This window comes from Fistularia commersonii, chromosome 10 (assembly GCF_037954325.1).
Source record: "Fistularia commersonii isolate RoL2024-O1a breed Wild chromosome 10, RoL_Fcom_v1.0, whole genome shotgun sequence".
In the NCBI taxonomy this organism is placed as follows: domain Eukaryota; kingdom Metazoa; phylum Chordata; class Actinopteri; order Syngnathiformes; family Fistulariidae; genus Fistularia; species Fistularia commersonii.
This window is the reverse complement of record NC_141293.1, coordinates 10,085,928-10,103,468: the sequence shown is the minus strand read 5'-3', so window position 1 is coordinate 10,103,468 and position 17,541 is coordinate 10,085,928. Positions and strand designations below refer to the sequence as shown.

The 17,541-nt window shown below is 40.4% G+C and overlaps 3 protein-coding genes across 6 annotated transcripts in view; all 3 read right to left on the bottom strand.

Annotated features, from left to right (window-relative positions):
• Positions 1-113: 113 nt before the first annotated feature.
• On the bottom strand, positions 114-4,147 carry srsf10a (serine and arginine rich splicing factor 10a). 2 transcript variants are annotated; one of them, XM_086153681.1, is made up of 6 exons: positions 3,958-4,147; positions 2,791-2,895; positions 1,812-1,915; positions 1,551-1,719; positions 763-813; positions 114-703 (listed from the first exon to the last, which is right to left on the bottom strand). In XM_086153681.1, the coding sequence occupies exons 1-6, from the start codon at positions 4,020-4,022 to the stop codon at positions 409-411; spliced, it is 789 nt and encodes a 262-aa protein (XP_086009807.1). In that variant the 5' UTR covers positions 4,023-4,147; the 3' UTR covers positions 114-408. The 2 variants fall into 2 exon arrangements, with proteins under 2 accessions (XP_086009807.1, XP_086009808.1); XM_086153682.1 differs by having other exon boundaries at positions 114-679.
• A 1,333-nt stretch (positions 4,148-5,480) lies between these two features.
• On the bottom strand, positions 5,481-6,675 carry fabp10a (fatty acid binding protein 10a, liver basic). Its single transcript, XM_086153675.1, has 4 exons — positions 6,510-6,675; positions 6,219-6,391; positions 5,666-5,755; positions 5,481-5,572 (listed from the first exon to the last, which is right to left on the bottom strand). Exons 1-4 carry the CDS (start codon positions 6,574-6,576, stop codon positions 5,522-5,524), a joined length of 381 nt encoding a protein of 126 aa, XP_086009801.1. The 5' UTR covers positions 6,577-6,675; the 3' UTR covers positions 5,481-5,521.
• Positions 6,676-7,847: 1,172 nt separating this feature from the next.
• The window catches only part of myom3 (myomesin 3), a 61,736-nt gene continuing 52,042 nt past the window's right edge, over positions 7,848-17,541 (bottom strand). For all 3 annotated transcript variants that reach the window (XM_086153672.1, XM_086153674.1, XM_086153673.1), the window contains exons 26-37: positions 16,292-16,436; positions 13,454-13,513; positions 12,542-12,609; positions 12,215-12,325; positions 11,090-11,177; positions 10,830-10,868; positions 10,518-10,623; positions 9,616-9,779; positions 9,185-9,221; positions 9,019-9,041; positions 8,874-8,929; positions 7,848-8,254 (exon numbers count right to left, since the gene is read on the bottom strand). In XM_086153672.1, coding sequence (XP_086009798.1) covers positions 7,985-8,254; positions 8,874-8,929; positions 9,019-9,041; positions 9,185-9,221; positions 9,616-9,779; positions 10,518-10,623; positions 10,830-10,868; positions 11,090-11,177; positions 12,215-12,325; positions 12,542-12,609; positions 13,454-13,513; positions 16,292-16,436 — 1,167 coding nt within the window. In that variant the 3' untranslated portion in view covers positions 7,848-7,984. The remainder of the gene's footprint in view (positions 8,255-8,873; positions 8,930-9,018; positions 9,042-9,184; positions 9,222-9,615; positions 9,780-10,517; positions 10,624-10,829; positions 10,869-11,089; positions 11,178-12,214; positions 12,326-12,541; positions 12,610-13,453; positions 13,514-16,291; positions 16,437-17,541) is intronic.

Genomic DNA, 17,541 nt, shown 5'->3' with positions numbered 1-17,541 from the left:
TCTACAGGTCTAATTGAATTTACCTGTTACAAATTACCCCAATAATAAAAAATAACAATTTCTGCTAAAAAAAATCTAGCACTCTAGCAAAAAAGTTCAAACAACTCAGGGTGTGAGGTCAAACTGAAATTTTATTCATACATGACATCCATGAATGTAACTAAAAAGTACAAAAATATTGTCAAACATAGGGGAAGCAGCCATCTTTAGTGAGGCCAGAAATAAAGACGGTATGCCCTCATGAAACTGCTTCCATAAATCCCTAAATAAAATGCAGAGGAGGAAAAACCTTGCAAGCTCCTGCTGCACTTATAGAAACAGCTCTTCTGTACCACATGAAACCAGAAGTGATAGTAAATATAGTTATTGTCGAAAGCAGAATAACAACATCCTCGAAGGCTGAGGGCTTTAATGGCCTCCAGATTTGCGTCCAGCCCAAGACCTGGAGCGAGAGCGTGAACGGGACATGGATCTTGAGTAGGAGCGGGATGGAGATTGGCCCACTGACAGTTTGTTGGAACTGGAAGCTGGGTGGAGGTCCTCAGCCGGGCTACCGGACCTGGACGGACTCTTCTTACGTTTGGGCCTGACTCTAGAGGGTGACGGGGAGCGGGATGGTGAGCGTCCCGGGGAGACTTGCTCATGGTGGGCCCTATGGTCACGAGGAGGACCACGGTACCTGGTTGGGTCAACATTTCGATGTCTAATTTGAGTGTCACATAACTGTCTGGAGTTCCATCATCAAAACACAAATGAACCTACCTTTCATTTTCATGGCTTCTGCTTCGCCTGTGTCGATTGTAGGACCGGGAGCTGGCGGGGAACAAAAGATACAACAGGGGTTTAGTGGGTAATGCTTTTTAGAGAACAAAGCTTTGTTCCAAGATTTGAGATTTAAATAATACAGGTATAAAAACAATTCAGTACCTAACATATTCTACTGAGTCCTGCTATTTTTTATATCATTCCAACACAAAAGACAATGGATAACTGTATTGAAATACACCTAATGAGTCACTGTTATCTAAGCAGTCAGCCGAGGAAAACATGCACATAAAAAAAATCTTATATAACGCCATTGTTCATTTCCTCATGATAGTATCAGTCATAATCTGTAAGACTGCAATTTACCACTCGGCCCAATCTGAGACAAGTACTGGTACTGCACCCATTTAGAATCACTATTTAATCTGTAAAACATTTTTGTATATTGGCTTCCCATTTTAGTTTAATAGCTACATCAACAAAAATGTTCCTGTTCCCTGACAGTGCATGATGGTGATGTCATACAGGCAGTGGGCCAGTAGAACATTCACTGTGAAAAGCTCAACCGATGGAATGTGTTTTTTTAAAGGGGGGAGTTGGGTCCTTTCAGACTACAGGATTATCTTTTTGACTTATGACAGTTATAATGAACTGGAGAATTCCCCATAAATGTGGCATTTAACATTTATAAACTTGGTCATAAAGATGCATATCTTTGTAATGAATGGAAATATGACTAAAATAAAACAAGGTAGGTGCAAGGAGGTTCTTAAAAGGCTACCTACTCTTTAGGACTTTCAGATCTCCGGGGACGCCTTTCGTAGGAAGGGCTGCGGGACCTGCGGCGGTCATAGCTCCGGCTCCGGGAGCGCCTGCGCCGGCTGTCCCGGTCATCTTCATAGCGTGAGTAACTGCGTGGGGAGTTGCGTTCTTTGGATTTCATCTGGTTTGGGGCTTCAATGAAATTCACATACAGATTTGAGGCACAGCACATCCGCATTCAGTGCAGATTAAAACCCTGAGAAACTGATCATCTACAATCTTACTTTTGCGATCTCCCTGGGCAAACTGGATCTCAATCTGACGCCCGCAAACCCATTTCCGATCAAGGTTGTGAAGAGCGTCCTCAGCGTCCCGGACGTCTTCAAACGTGCTGTACTGTTAAGGCCTTTCTTTTTCAAAATGTTTGGAAAGTTGAATACAAAGCTACATACATGCACAACAATTACAGAGGCAAGACTGTGAATCAGACTGGTAGAATCAGTCTATCAAAGCAAACAGCTACTCGACTTTGATCAGTGTGGGTTTTCATCAAGTTCAGGTGATCATTCAAGAGAGGATTTAAAAAAAAAAAAAAAAGGCTTCAGTCACACCTACTGCATTTACAAAACAAACTGACATTAGGTCTAACTAATTGTGATTCAAGCTGAGATGACAAGACAAATATCGATGGTGATCGGATTCAATAGGATACAAAAAAAGTTTGTCTTGTTACCTTTACCATGCTTGACTTTTGACCTTCATCTTGACCTTTAATGCCTTGGCAGAGGAACTTCCTGCTTGTCTTTGCCCAATAAACACTGTTTTTCCGCCCTTTGGTAGACAAATGGAAGCCTGGGTGCTCTGTTTTCTCCTCTTTGCATCTTCATGCTTTTGCTCTCTTTATTTCCCAAATTTCCACTATCGCTTGTCGCCTGGGTGTCTTTGGCTTGAATCTACTCTACAACCGCCTTTCAACTTTCTCTGCAGTGGGGTCTCCAGAACTGTATCTTTACCATTCTGAGGCAACAACAGAAGAAATATTGGTTAGGAGTGTGCTTAGAGTCGAATATAATCTAGAATGCAAATAACATTTCGGAAAAATGGAAGAGGACTTTTTTTTTTTTTAATTTATTGCCTCTTTTGAGAATCAAACAAGAGATGAGTCCCTGGTGTGTGTGTGGGGAAACCCTGCAAAAATCAGAATTAATGCAATACAAGCAAGAAGTGAATACACCAGTTTAAAATGAAAGGAATAAAGGATATTGAATGTAAGCAAATCCTCTTGGCCGCCGTGTATAGAAGTCAAGTGGAATGTAGACATCTACAATAGGCCCATAACGACCAAACTCACGTCGTAAATCCTCTGGCCTAAAGTGTCATGAAATAAGCACATTTATTCCACTGGCTAACATGGGTTACTCCGGAGCTTGTTATGTGAAGTACAGGGGAGAAAACACACAAAATGCTGGAACCAGCACAGCAAAAGACACTCCTGAGCAATTTGAATTTTATGGTGATGCTGTTGAAAGCAAGTCAGCAGTTAACTTCAAATGGACAGCAGATGGCCACTTAAAATAGCATGCAACGTACACACACAATATAAATAACACACACATCTACAGATATATATATAGATAATATGCACACACACACACACACACATATCTATATAGATAATACACACACACACGTATATTTATACACACATACATATATATAAATATAAAAAACACGTCGATGTCATTGTACATAATCTCTTTGATTCTACACATCTCCAATATATATGTCCACTATATAAATGTATGTTATGGAGATGTCACATAATCAAGAAATTACGTACAATCACATAGGGGTCTTAATATCATAAGACTTTGTAGTCGAACTAAATATTTGCATACATAATCAAGTCAGTTGCTGACACCACATGCATACGTGCGATGCTTTCAATGCTACTGGGGACATTTTACACGCCAAACAAACTTACATAATAGTAATTTACAACGACAAGGAAAACTTGAAAGCAGGGTATTTTTAAAACATATACAGTCCTCTAAAATAATACTCGTGCATCCGTAACTTGCAATACTATAATCATAATGTGCGTTATAGTTGTTGGAACGCGCATTTACTGAAATGCTGCAACGGCTCCGGAGAGACGAAACAACGGACGCTAGCAATTAGCATTATAGATTAAGACGATAACTTTGAGTTTCCGAAAAACAAACTCCATATTTGCAAATAGATGATGGAATTATGCAGAATCTACACCATCGACATGGACTCCGGTATTTTTTTTTTTCATTTTATGACAAAGATAGCCGTCGCGGCCGTCAGCTCTTTCGGCAGGGTTATCAAAAACTAGCATGCGTTAGCTAACACCACGCTTACGTAACGTTTAACGGGTATTAAGACAAAAACGACGACACACACCTGGACTCATCGGCGATGTTTCTGACGAAGAGAGACGTGTTAGGGGGGCGCAGGTACCTCGCCATCTCGATCGTCGATTTTCTGTAATTTGGTGCCCGAAAATACAGTTTGTTTCACGGTCTGGAAAACCCAACGAGGCCTGGCCGACTCCAAGGCGGTTTACGTGGCCAGCGTGCTCTTCTTTTTGTCCCTTTCCGTTGGGTTGTAATTCCATCTAACTGCATCACACCGCCACCCTGCGTCTACGGTGAGCACAACAGGACACTTTTCAGTTGGTGAGGTAGGGATTTGAAAAAAAATAATAAGTCCATGACATTAAACCACTGCAGCTACGACATCAAATTATCAACCTGTTTTCCCTTAACCCTCGTGCGATCTTAACGTTGTGTTTACGGGTCAAAAATGACCCATAAGACAACCTTTGTACCCAAGCGGTGTACAGCCCACATGGAAACATAAACAAAAAAGAAGTATCACTTTTTCTAATTATGGGGTCTCTTAAGGAAACATCATAAAATTTCACGTTGAAAAAAAATAGGTTAAAGCGTTTTTTCTACAGCTTAACATGGTAGTGGGTCACTTTTGACCCGCAAGACAACACAAGGGTTGATAATATAATACCTGAATATTTCATCCATTCATTGGAACACACCTATGCATCTATTAACAGTCACTAGAATGGCATTTGAGAATAAAACGTTTCTTCAAAATTGTCTGTGTATTATTTAATGTTAAAAATAAAAAAAATGTTAATGGGAATTTTCTTTCAATCGTTTATTAGAATACATGGCTTTATCAACTGCCTGCTATTGCTACTTGTCACATACTTGTATATAATATAAATACTTCCAAGTGGTGTTAGCTTATATTTTTACAACACTGCACAGAAGCAAAATACTATGCCATTCTGAAGAATTTAATATTCAGCTTTTAAAAACATGTATTACTGTGTGCTCTTGCATCTACTTTGTTGTTGACTTCATCAGGCTGGCTTATTGGAGGTATAGACTCAGTAAGAGGATAATTATTTGCAGACAGTGATTTAAATTGTCTCAGTAAGGTCTAGCACATTTTGCACCCCTATATCTCATCCAAAAATGTGTTGAACTTGGCAGAAAGTTCAGGTCATGTGATCCAATCCTGCATATTGTGGCATCTTGGTCATAATCATATAAAGAGGCAGAAAGTCTCATCGCCTGCTGTTAAAAGTCTTGTCAAAGATGAAAACTACCCTGTCCTGTCCATTCTTTGCCAATGTGGGTGTAAACAAGATAGGTGCATTTTTGGTATAATCCCCTTTTCATTTTGACATTAGTTGTCAATGTATTATAATGTATGTAACCCCCCCTCTGTGTGATCCATTCTCCCTTTCAAAATGTTTTTTTTTTTTGAATGATTATGGCTTTCTCTTCCTGACCTCACTTGCCAATCACACACACTGCAAGACTGAGCAAATACAACTCTTAACACATCTTCCAAAAATATGATTCTTTTTTTCTCTAGAAAGATGGCAAAAACTCAAATTTCATTTAAATAGTCACTTCTTTATTTCCATAGCAAAAGTTCACATTTTTTTGCTCCTCCTGATGAGAGTTACAGAGCCCATGGTCAAAGTCTGTGGAGAGGTGAGAATGAAAGACATTTGAATGACTCCCAGGCAGAATACACACAGCACAGAATCGAGAGTCAGAGAGACAGACTTGAGTACCTCAACCATCTCTCCTGCTTTCAGCTCCTGAATGTGGCAGAACTTGCCAGTTTTGCAGACGAGTTTGCCACCTTCCATATTGACAATGCACTGCAAATCACAGGAGGACAGAATATTGCATGCAGTGCATAAGAGTACGCTCACTGAGCAGTTTAACTGAAATTATTAGTTAATAACCTTAGTATTGAGTGTACTTCAACTAAAATAAAAAAAGCTTTACTGAGACGGCGAAACCACTATATAGGAAACTGCAAAGATATTGTAGGAGTTTCTGATTAAGTAGGGGATTCTTCAGGGAACATAATCGTCAATGGTTCATAAATCAATAAAATACCAGCAATCACCAAGATAATGGTTATAAATCAATGGAAGTGATGGCTGCGGTTGACTTCAAAAGACTTTTATGACACAGACACTTTCATGTGTTCGATTCCTTTTCATTTCATTTATCCTTCATGTGGGCATCAATGTCCTATTAGATACAATCAAGCACTAATACCGTAGAGGAAACAAAGAGTACCATAAAAAGGTGCAAATATCAAAGTTCCAAAACCTTAAGCGTCTTGCCGTCCATGGTGGTAATGTCAGCCTCCTTGCCAATGGTAAAGGAGTTGGTCACGGATTTTCCAGGAGTCTTGGACGTGACGACGAAGTTGTTTCCCATCTGCTTAATCTCAGTAATTGGTTTGATATCCTTCGCCAGCTTAATGATGTCGTCTGAGAGTTCTGCAGAGCAAAAACAACACCCATTTGAACAATCAAACAGAGCACTCAATTGCTACATAAAAGCACCCTTTTTCTTTGTTCATCGTGACCCCATGTGACCCCTCGCAGTTTGTCTCACCCATAGCCTTGAGAAACTCCTCGTAGTTCTCCTGAGAGTAGACCTGCCATGTTCCATTGAAGTCCATGTCTTCTGGAGAATTCGGTTTGTCTCGCGGGTGAGGCAAGCCAGAAGCTGAGACAGCGGAGTGAAGCTCAGTGCAAAGTGGGAGGACGTCAATGCGGCACTGCACCTTCTTATAGTGGAATCCACCAGCGGCCCTGGGCTGTGTCTAATCAGTAACAAAACCAATCTGAAGAAATCACTGCTGTTTGAACAACCTGGAGTTCACTTACTCCTGTCAGCGTCTGCCCAGGGAGTACTTCAGATGGAATTGTCAACCACCTGATCAGGGGCGTGTCTGGTGTGCACCTTGTGCTGTTCACAAATATGCATGATTATAGTGAGCATTTATATTTAAGGTGTTGCAGATGGGAGAGAAAACAGCATAATCAGAAAAAAACAACTGGCAATATAATATGATTTATTCAAAGTAAACTATTTTTTTCTTGTCTTCCAAATATCCAAATAGGATCCAATCCAACTTGCAAGTTTGACTGGACTTCATACATTCGTGCAACCTTTCCTCTGTGTGCTGTTGAACCTGGCTGGCCCAGCGAGGCCCAGGTTAATGACACCGTGGACTGTTTGCTCTTAAAACGCGAGAAGGAATCGCTGCTCCCGTTACACAAAGGAACTCGCCCTCCTATGTTTTAAAAATACCTCCATGGACAAAAAAAACTGTGCAAGTGAGACACTTCCTTTCATTAAATATGTTTCCATTTTCACTGGGATGATGAATGTAGATACTTTTCCCAGACACAGAGCTCCAGTTTTCATTTCGAACACAAATAAATTGTTCCAGAATTAAGGTGTCACTTCTCTCTCATGCAGAGTTGGATGTAATGGTGTAATACACTATCAAAAAAACAAAAATCACAATAACCCTTAATGATAAAGCAAGCAAGTGACAACTTACCTTTTTAATAAGCTCTGATATAATTGTAATTATTGATTATTCTTCGATGAATGTCAGCATGATTTTACCATACAGGCAGACAATATGTAAATAATCTTACCATGTTTGTGTGGTTTGTTGCGTTTATGTGTTTGAGTGTTATTACTGTGTTTGAGTATTTATGTAGGTGTTCGAGTGTTATGACTGTATTATCCTGCACTATCCTTGAGTGCATTTTAATTTCATCCACCTATTAACGTCAGTTGGACCTAAGTAGGCGTGAAAAACTAGATGAAAATAAATTGTCCCCATACAGGGAGAATATAGGGATTCTGCATAATGGTATATAGTGCAATGGCGCAGAGTGCCCCCTCCCCTTCAAGAAAAAGCAAACAATGAAATTGTCATGCATATATTTATTTAATGACCCAAGCGACACACTGATTATGTGTTTTTCCCCCCAAATAAACAGAAATTCTTTCTATCCTAATTCCCATAGGTTAAATTCACTGCAAAAAGTAAACCCACTGTCATCATCCTACAGCAGCTCCACAGCATTTGCCGGTGGCTTCTCACCGTGCTTGTACACGCTCACGGTCACATCAACCGTCTCCGAGCCATACTGGTTCCGCACATAGATGCTGTATTTCCCGGAGTTTTGCATGACTACGTTATTGACGGTGATGGTGCTACACTTGTGCTCCTTTTTGATGAGGAACTGACCCTCGCTGCTGATCTCCCTGTCGTTCCGAAGCCAGGCGATCTCTGGGGCTGGCTCGCCGTCAATGAAGCACGTCAGACACAGAGACTGGGGAGGAAGAAGAGAGCAGACACAAAGTGTAGACACAAAGTATATTATTCTGTTCCACATCATGCACAAAAAAGAAACTCCAATACTGGAGCTAATCAAGGCATTCCTGAAAAAAACAAGACAATTTTGACCTTTGATCTCATGGATACTAAAGGTCTTCATTCATCCTTTTTAGAAAACAAATACATTTTGTCATAATTATTGAAAACATTTAGAAATATGATGAAAACTGTAGTCTGATATGACATTTTTCCAACATAACATTATGAAAAAAGGATGATCATTAGATCAGGTAGGCCTTGACCTTTGAACCTTGACTGTGAGAAGCTAATTGGTTCATGCTTTAATCCAAGTGGAGGTTTGTACCATTGTAATTGAATCCTCATAAGGTTTCTGAGACACTGCTTCCACAGAAACTGGACTTTTAGACAGACAACTTGAAATCACAATGTCTCCTGCCACAGCTATCACCACTGGAGGGACTGGGGTATTTGACAATATATTTATATATTTTTTGAACTAAAAAAAAAACGATAAGAACTGGCCTTGATCATTGCTGCTGTGACACAAAAATAGCAACGAGACAACATAAGAGTGCGCGTTTTCGTGTGTTTACCTTGCCCTCCATGATAGCGACCGCATCAGGGAGACCCTTTGTCACTTTGGCCCGATCTAAAGGAACAGAGAGAACCAACGATGGGCTACTGACATCCACCTTTGACAGAGCAAGGTCAAGGTTTAATACTGAACCCGCGACTCACTTCTCTCTGTGATGACTGCTTGCCTGAAGGACGGAAGCAAAGGGCGGAATCAGGAAACTAGGCTGTGATGTTTATCAGTTCAATCTTTGAGTGCCAAAGAAAACCGGCTGTGCTTTTGATTTACTTGGTAACGCTGACTGTAAGTCATACTAGACATTCTACTTACTTTAGCTGCTGGTACTCCATCATGGCATCTTCAAACACTGCAAGAACACAATAATTATAATAATAAAAATCCCATGGACACAATGCAGCTTGTAGTTTAGAGGTTCGTGTCATAGTAAATCAGCATCACAGCTGCGTTACTTCACTATTAATCCAAAACAACTCAAGTCTGAATCAAGAAAGACTTACACCAACCATCGCTTTGCATATTCCAGATATAGAAAAATAAAACAACGGCAATCGGTGTGAAATTAAATCACCCTGCGGGAGATCCTGACTTCAATGAAACTAAAACTCATCTGCATCAGACTTGTTTTTTTTTTTTCTATGCATATTAATGTTTGTAGATTGATGCAACTTGGAAACACAATGCCGCCAATTAGGAAATACTCTTTTGAGGTCACTGAGTCTTAAAAAGAATGTTGTTGATACCTCTCCCAGATAGGTCCAGGCACCGCTTGTGCGTCTCCTTGCCGTCAAACATCTCCAGGGTGTATTTGCCTTGGTCGTTCTCTGTGGGATTTGAAATTTCAATCCAGATGTTCTGCATGCTGCTGCCGGGCTTTGACCTGCTTTCCCCATCAATCCTCTTCTCCCTGGAGGAAAAACAATGTAAACCTCACTGTGGGGTGTAGAACCTGGTCAGGAGCTGCAGTGGATTATGAAATAGTAACCTGAATTTCATCATGAATTTCATCGTGACTGCAAAGCTTGTATTACGGATAGTGACAGGCAGAGATCTAATGTAATAATCTCCCCATCTCCAGCAGGGGGTGTTATCGCATTACTTACCAAAGAAGTTGCCATTTTTCATACATACCGGTAATAAAATAATTAAAGGAAATGAAAAAAAAAACACAGCGGTTCTGCTTGTTGTTTATGTAAAACTTTTTGCCACATAATGATGCTTTGGACAGCTACAGTTGTGAAATAAAAGTTAATGAGATGATGAGACACCTAGATATCAATTGCCATCAATTAGTTCATTCATTCATTCTTTATCTATACTTCTTATCCTGCACTCAAGGTTGCGGGGATGCTGGAGCCTATCCCAGCTGTCATCGTGTGAGAGGCAGGGTACACCCTGGACTGGCTGCCGGTCGATCACAGACATTACATTCCAGTCATTTGGCAGACGCTTTTATCCAAAGCGACTTACAAAAAGAGGGAGGCATACAATCATTCACCTTCTCATCTGCACATCATATGAAGACTTGTATTGCACATATAACATAGTCAACTGAAGTACATGTTTCTGCTAACAAGGTGACTTAACACTTGAACGCATTACATATTTCCTCTCACATTTAAGTCTATAAGACACCCGGGCTTACCTGAAGTACCAGCTGGCCTTCAGGTAGGATATATAGTATTTGAGTGAACAGTAGAGTTGCAAACCCTCGGCGGTGCCCCGGACCCTCAGTGGACCGGCTGACAAAGCTGCAGGGATGAGACCATTTTGCATTCACCCTGGTTTCCATGGCGACTTTAAAATATAACATTTCAACCTGGGTGGCTTGGCTTCATTATTATTCCAACAATCGGCAACCCGGTTAGTAAACATCTTTCTGTTTTAACCATCATCGTCAAGTTTCCAGCATGTTTCACAAAGGTTATTCTGTCACTTTCATCAGGGAATAACTCACCGCACTGTTTACTCAGCTGCTGAAGGAGCATGTCATACTCTGCAAATAAATAGAAAGCAGTGTTTTATTAAGGCATTTGGAGCACAGTGAATCGTAAACACCAGATTAGAGGTTAGTGAGTGGGCTGAATGCAAAGGACATGTTAATCCCCTGCTTTGGACGGAACATCCCATGCAGCCGGAGGGAACATGGGGGGTGGGGGGATGGTAGGGGGGCAAACTATCAGTATTTGTTCCCACGGCGTCAAGGCGTCGCCTCACCTTCATCCAGTAACTCCAAAGTACTGATGTCCTCACCTCTCCCGTCTGACACAACGGCCTTGTAGGAGCCTGCGTTCGTTTTGGTGACCTGAGGAAGGACAGTCCGCTGTTTTCATTAATACATATTAATATACCAGAAGCACTTATATAACCACCATTTCCTATTTTTGTTTTGCTAAACAATCTAAAAATTATTTTTATTATTAGTGAAAGTGGATTTTGGTTTAGTCAGGCCCCTCTGCTACTTTGAGGAGGTTTGGAGATAAACACCGATAGTGGCTCTCATGCTGTCTGAGAGGAAGACAAGACAGCCATGTAGGTGTCTGGTCGCTGTGGAAACACGATGGCTCTTTTACCAGGGTTAAAGATACTCTCAATAGAGACTCTCTTTTTTTCAGACCTGTGAACAGTAAATAAAGAAAAAAGGATATTTTTTTATATGACCCCATGAAGTATCCTCTCCCACATTTTAATGTGCAGTGGGTAATTGATAATTAAAGAAGTACAGAGTGTCTGAATATAATAGTTCAGCCATATATAATATACAGTAAATATTGATATATAGCTATATTTCAACACTGAGCACAACTCTTGCACTGATTTCTGTTATCGAAAAATCTGTAATTTTTTGATATATAACATATATCATTTAGCCAGGATATTGTTTATATAGAATATAAACAGAATCAATCTCCAGAAAAAAAGACAAACTTGTTTTACTGGTTTGGAAATCTGATTTGAAAACCGACTGATCATGTGATATCAATTGGTGATGAGCCGCAATGCCCAATTCTGGAAATACAAGGTTTGATGTTTTATCAAGAAATACTATTGCCTTCCTTAATGAGTGTGTTTGGAGGGAGTAAAATGTGCAGCATCGGTGTTTGTTTGTGTTGATTCTCCATGGATTTTGTGCTTTTGGACCGGCTCTCATTTGATCCATGACTAAGATGCTTCGGTTTTTAAATGACCGTGAACCTGCCTGAGGAGCTCACTGTGAGAAAAAAAACTCCAGACATAATTCAGCTCCTAACCCCACGCCAAGTGGAACCTGGTTAAACAAAATCTCGCCAATTTTCAACCCCTCCCATATCCTTTCCCCGACACACGGTTGCCTTTGGATACCTGCGGGACGATGAGCGCGCTGACCCCTGATGACTGGTCGTACACAACCTGCTCCACCTCAGTGCCTTCTTTGAACCACCTGAGAGATGAATCCTTGGTTGTGTTTGTCACCTGCATAAAGAGAAAAAAACACCAAAACCCGAACCAACATGTTAAATGTGATGCACCAAAAAGAAATGAGTTGCAAATGACGTCAACATTCCTTTGAGTAAATCATTGACGGCGACAATGAGTGAAGGTTCAGTGGTATTTGCAGATTCACATCGGTAGTAGAATTATTCAATAAATTTGATGCAACGGCCCATAGCACTATAAAATGTTCAGTACCTTGCACTTTATGATTAGTTCACAATCCTCGCTGATGCTCCATGACAAGAATTCCTCAAAATAGGGTCCTTGAACAAACAGAGCAAATAATTATTCATCTATGGTGTGACCTTGCTACGATTTATTCGGTTTTAGAGTCCAGGCCTGCTTCTCCACATCCCTCCATTAGAAGAGTTATCTGGACAAACATCTCGTAAAATATGCCTCCTGACGACATCCCATGATTTGGAAACCAAATATTTTCTTTCAGACATATCTTCGGTGCCTCTTCAACTCTTTCCTTCTGCAGTGGTGGCGTAAGAATCGGTGAATGTCGCCTCATTAGAATACAGGAACCGTCATATTTTTTGTTGACGTGCGACTTACAGTGGCGAAATATCTGATCCAGGCGCTTCTGTAATGGACATATTGTCAAACATTGTGTGTGTTATGGGATTTATTTCCAACACGAATGAGGTCTCGGCATCTGATTCATGTCACATGGGAGGCAACCGTCAGAATTGGGTCACTTAAAACTGTTTTGTGTAGAAAATAAATATTTCACGGGTTCAGTGTATGCGTGTGTGTCCGTGTGTGTGTGTGGGGGGAGTTGAAACAAGTGCCCAAAACACATCGCCTGCGAAGAACCTACATCCTTCAAATTTCTCCATGCTCGTCTTAACGTGGTTCTGCTGCTGAGGAGATCTTTGTGGACATTATCATCACCTTGGAATAAATTAAACCAGACTTGTGTTTTACTTTCCCTTTACTTTGCCTCTCACCAACTTTTCAAGGGGGTGATGTGACACAGGTGCTGTTGGAGGAATTGGTTATAAACTCGGAATTTCAAACTGATTAGGGATTTTAATTTGAACAGTGCAGCCGCTGCAAATTGAGTTCACTGTCCGCGTGCAGTATCCGAACACCACTCACCAGACTTTCTCAGATGGTCACGTCGCTTTGCATCAGTCAGGGCCAGCGTTTGACGGAAAACTGGGAGAGAGTCAAATCAAGTTTGTCACATGTTATGAGGCAGATTGAAATGGGGGTCAGCGTTTTCACTGCAAGACCATGGAAATGTCAAAACAGGTCGACATGCATGATGATTTCCTGATTTCTGACATGACCTGCCATGTTAAACAAGATAAATATGGTTTCTACAGTCAAGGGACGTTAACATGAATCAGATGCTTGTATCCAATCAGCATTAAAGCTACACTATTATTATTATTAAAGTTATTGTTATTATTATAGGTATTATCATTATTATTATCACATTTTTTTTTGTCCAAATATGAGTCTGGCACTTATTTTAAGAAGGTGATGAGATTATATGCACTCTTTTTGGACATTGTCGAACCTGCAGTTTATATTATAAAATTACAATAACATTGTTTTTTTTTTGCGCTTGATGCTCAATGTTGCCAATTTGACTACAGTGACTACAGTATCAATGAATTTGGTCCTTGCTTTCTTTTCTTTTTTGGCTCCAGACCCAGACCATTGCACTGGTTGGACGCTCCCCTGCCTTTCATAATAATCCTAAGAAATTGCGGGTGGGGTGTGCAAATGGAAGGTGAGTAAATTGCTGATCTCATTTGAAATTCCCATGGACCTTGAGGCCAAAGACAAGTGAGCCATCACAAACACTATGGTTCTATAGCAAAACAATACATTTCAGTGACAAATAATGTCATAATGTTTGCCTCTCATGTGGTTCAGCACTTTAATATGGAGATTTTTATTTCTTTTTAAGACAAAGCTCTAACCTATCCACCCCTCTACTTGCAGGGAAAATGAGAATATATCATCGAAATTACACCTGTGGAAATGAAATTAACATATGAATGATTTTAATGCTTAACTAAATCAATAAGAGTTGCCTCCTTCTACATGGCTGTGATTCCACGTCAAATCTGTGACATTTGTGATATCACAAAGTCCTCTTCAGCCAAATTAATGACTTGTTATGCATTTTTAATTCTAATTTCCAGACTATCTTTGATCATTATGGCCTTAATTAACATTAAAATGTTATTAGTAATTATCTTTAAAGATCTAGGAAATGTCCACATATAGTGACAAGGCTTTTACTTTACTATTTAATGCTCACATGTATTTTATGCTCATCTATTCTTGTTTTTATCACCTCTCTCCCCTCACATGCGGTCCACTAGTGTCCATGAGGGACAGGTGATTAAGACTTAATGCACTCAGATGGTTAGTTAACTGTAAACGTTTCTATTAAGTTCAAACTGACATGCCTGCAAAACTACAAATGTTAATAAACACCATGAATGTACATGAGATATTTCTTTTGCATCTGGTCCGCTTAAGTGTGAGGATCAGGGATTTGTTGCAGATTAAGTGTTTTTTATTTATTTATGCATATTTATTTTTTCTTTCTTCTTAAAACCCCCGAAACACAGACTTTGCCTATCCGGGGCAAATTATGCTCAGTCTGACTTTTCACAGTCACTTGGAGATTGTACTTATAATATTGTGGTTGCAGTTTCCGCGCTTATTTTAATTAATTAATTAATTCTCTATATTGCTTATTCGGGGTGCAGAAAATTATAAAATTATTGATTGAAAAATGCATCGAGATGCTGAATTGGACAATTTGAAATTGCTGCAGTTAATTCATATAATCGATTTCTAAATTCAAAATACAAAAAATTTGATGGTTGCGTTTCCCATTTCTGCCTGGAAATCAAAGATCAAGATACTGTACATTATAGGAGAAGGTCACACATGCAAGCTTAGTGAGAGCACAGTGAAAATAAGAAAAAACAAATAAGTTGCAACATGGCAGAGGAATGAAGCAGCAATGGCTGCAAGAAAAAAATCCACGCAATTTGAGGGCAGAGATCTAGGAACATTTTGTTTTTTATGAAGGTTGTGTGACGCATCAACTGGACAAGACCCAAGCTATATGTAAAGCTGGCTCTGCAAAAATAAGACACTTAAGTAACACCACAAATATGAGGAACCATATTAATCGATGGCACGCTGAGCTAATGATAGCCTCAGCTTACAACGAAAAGAAAGCTACCGGTAGTTCCCAAGACGAACAAAGATCAACGTGTTTGTGGGAAAGTTTCAATCGAAGTCCAAGTGAGCCCAGGGGATAACTCAGTATATAGGAGCTTTAATGGTGAAGGACTTAAGGCTTAATTGTTGTCAAGAACACCGGGTTTTGCCAGCTGGACAAGACCTTGCATCAAAATGCATCATATGATCAAATCTGCACATCCTGCTCTTGGGGTCAAGGCTTATGTCATTTGGCGATATGGGAGCTTTACCCAAGAGCGGTTGCCAGTTGATCGCGGCCCTGATATACAGACATGCAACCATTCACTTTCTCATTTGCCATTTTGGGCCTCCAATGAACTTCCTGCATAAATTTGGACTTTGGGAGAACTGAGGTCCTGGGGGAAACCCACTCAGACACAGAGAGAGCGTGTTCACGCCACACAGAAAGGCCCCCTGTTGTAATTGAACCAGGGGACCATCTTGCTGTTAGGCAAACCAGTGGAAATGGAAAATATTTGTTGCATTGTGCTTATGAATGTATCTGAAGTGGTCAGTGAGAGTCACACACTATTAGAAGGGGAAAAACCATATTCAGTATGTCAAGACAGGATTAGTTAAATATGTCTGAAGCTGATATTTCTTAGCTCCAGCTTTTTTCATGTTTCCTAACGTTTCTCTTCAATATTACACAACGGGCGACATGGTGACACGGCAGCAGGCAAGCGAATGGCTCACATTCATCCACAAACACCAAAGTGAACTGGTTCTTGGCGCGGCCGTCTGCCAGCTGGGCCGTGTACGAGCCCTGGTCGTCCACCGAGAGCTGATCAATCAGGATTTCCACCAGACCTTTGGCCTTGTCAAAGTTGATTTGACGATGCTGCAGGAAGGGCAAACAGGCATCACAGCATGCACGGCGCATGGCAAGTAAATCCCGTGCGCAAAGGGCAGATCACAGTGACAGGCTGACGCGTGCAATTTACTGCATTGTTTGCATTCAGGCTACGGGAAATGTATCTTCCCTCGGTGGATGAAGAGAGTCCAAAATGTAATGCAAGTGCAATTTCACAGTAAAGATGAAATATTCTGCTGGAAATGCCCCCAAACGAACACTGTTTTTTTTTGTCACAGCCTTCAGATTCATACGCCTTACAATGTCGACAGGCCTCACCGGTGGATGTGATTTGTGATGTATGGAGACGCGGGAGGAGGGAGGGGGGGGCGTAATCAGCCAAATGGATTTCGAATTTCCAAACATCAGCTGCGATCATTTCGAAGGAATGTCGTAATGCAAGCACTTCTGTTCAGATGCAACACTGATATCTTGAAATAATGGAATAAATGAAGATAAAATACAGGCCTGGAATGAAAGCTGCTGAATATAAAGTAGTCGCCTGTCATGGCTAAAAAAAGCGAGCGAGCACACAGAGTTGTAAAATATAAAGAAAGAGGACTATTAGTCTTGCTGCTTATTTTCAGTGGATTTGATGAGTGCTAAACATTTCTTGCCCGGGTACACTAAGGCGCAGCGTCAAGTTGGATGTATGTCACTCACATACTCATTTCATGTCATTTGAGTTTGAATTGCGATACATTTAAATAAATATGCAATTTCGAAAGGCAGGAAATACTCTTTTTCCACAATTTTTTCATCTTGGTATGATTATATTTGATCTATAATAATAGGAACGTTATGAAACTTGTTTTTCACCAGTGTGTTCCACCTCTGGCTCCATCACTTGCCATGTGTATGGCCTGACTATTTGGGTTGACAGCCCAGCACAGAAATGTAAAGTAGGCCCAGTTTCTTCCTCACTTGACACATAGTATGAATCAAATAGCTTTGCAACTTCTGTAATATACATGTGTTGCGTAAGGACAGGTGAGAGAAAATGTCTGGGTGTCGCATGGAAGCTGGTTCACAATTGCATCTCTAGATTTAGATCCTAGTATAAATCCCTTCTTCCACGATATCCCTCCTGCTC

Excerpts from the sequence above, each read along its gene's own strand:
- srsf10a (XM_086153681.1), bottom strand. The coding sequence starts at position 4,022 with ATGGCGAGGTACCTGCGCCCCCCTAACACGTCTCTCTTCGTCAGAAAC. Across the intron at positions 2,896-3,957 it reads AACATCGCCGATGAGTCCAG|GCCAGAGGATTTACGACGTG; the intron begins GTGTGTGTCGTC and ends ATGACACTTTAG. Across the intron at positions 1,916-2,790 it reads AGAGGATTTGCTTACATTCA|GTTTGAAGACGTCCGGGACG; the intron begins ATATCCTTTATT and ends ACAGTACAGCAC.
- fabp10a (XM_086153675.1), bottom strand. The coding sequence starts at position 6,576 with ATGGACTTCAATGGAACATGGCAGGTCTACTCTCAGGAGAACTACGAG. Across the intron at positions 6,392-6,509 it reads GGAGTTTCTCAAGGCTATGG|AACTCTCAGACGACATCATT; the intron begins GTGAGACAAACT and ends TTTGCTCTGCAG. Across the intron at positions 5,573-5,665 it reads AAGCAGGAGAGATGGTTGAG|ACTTTGACCATGGGCTCTGT; the intron begins GTACTCAAGTCT and ends ACCTCTCCACAG.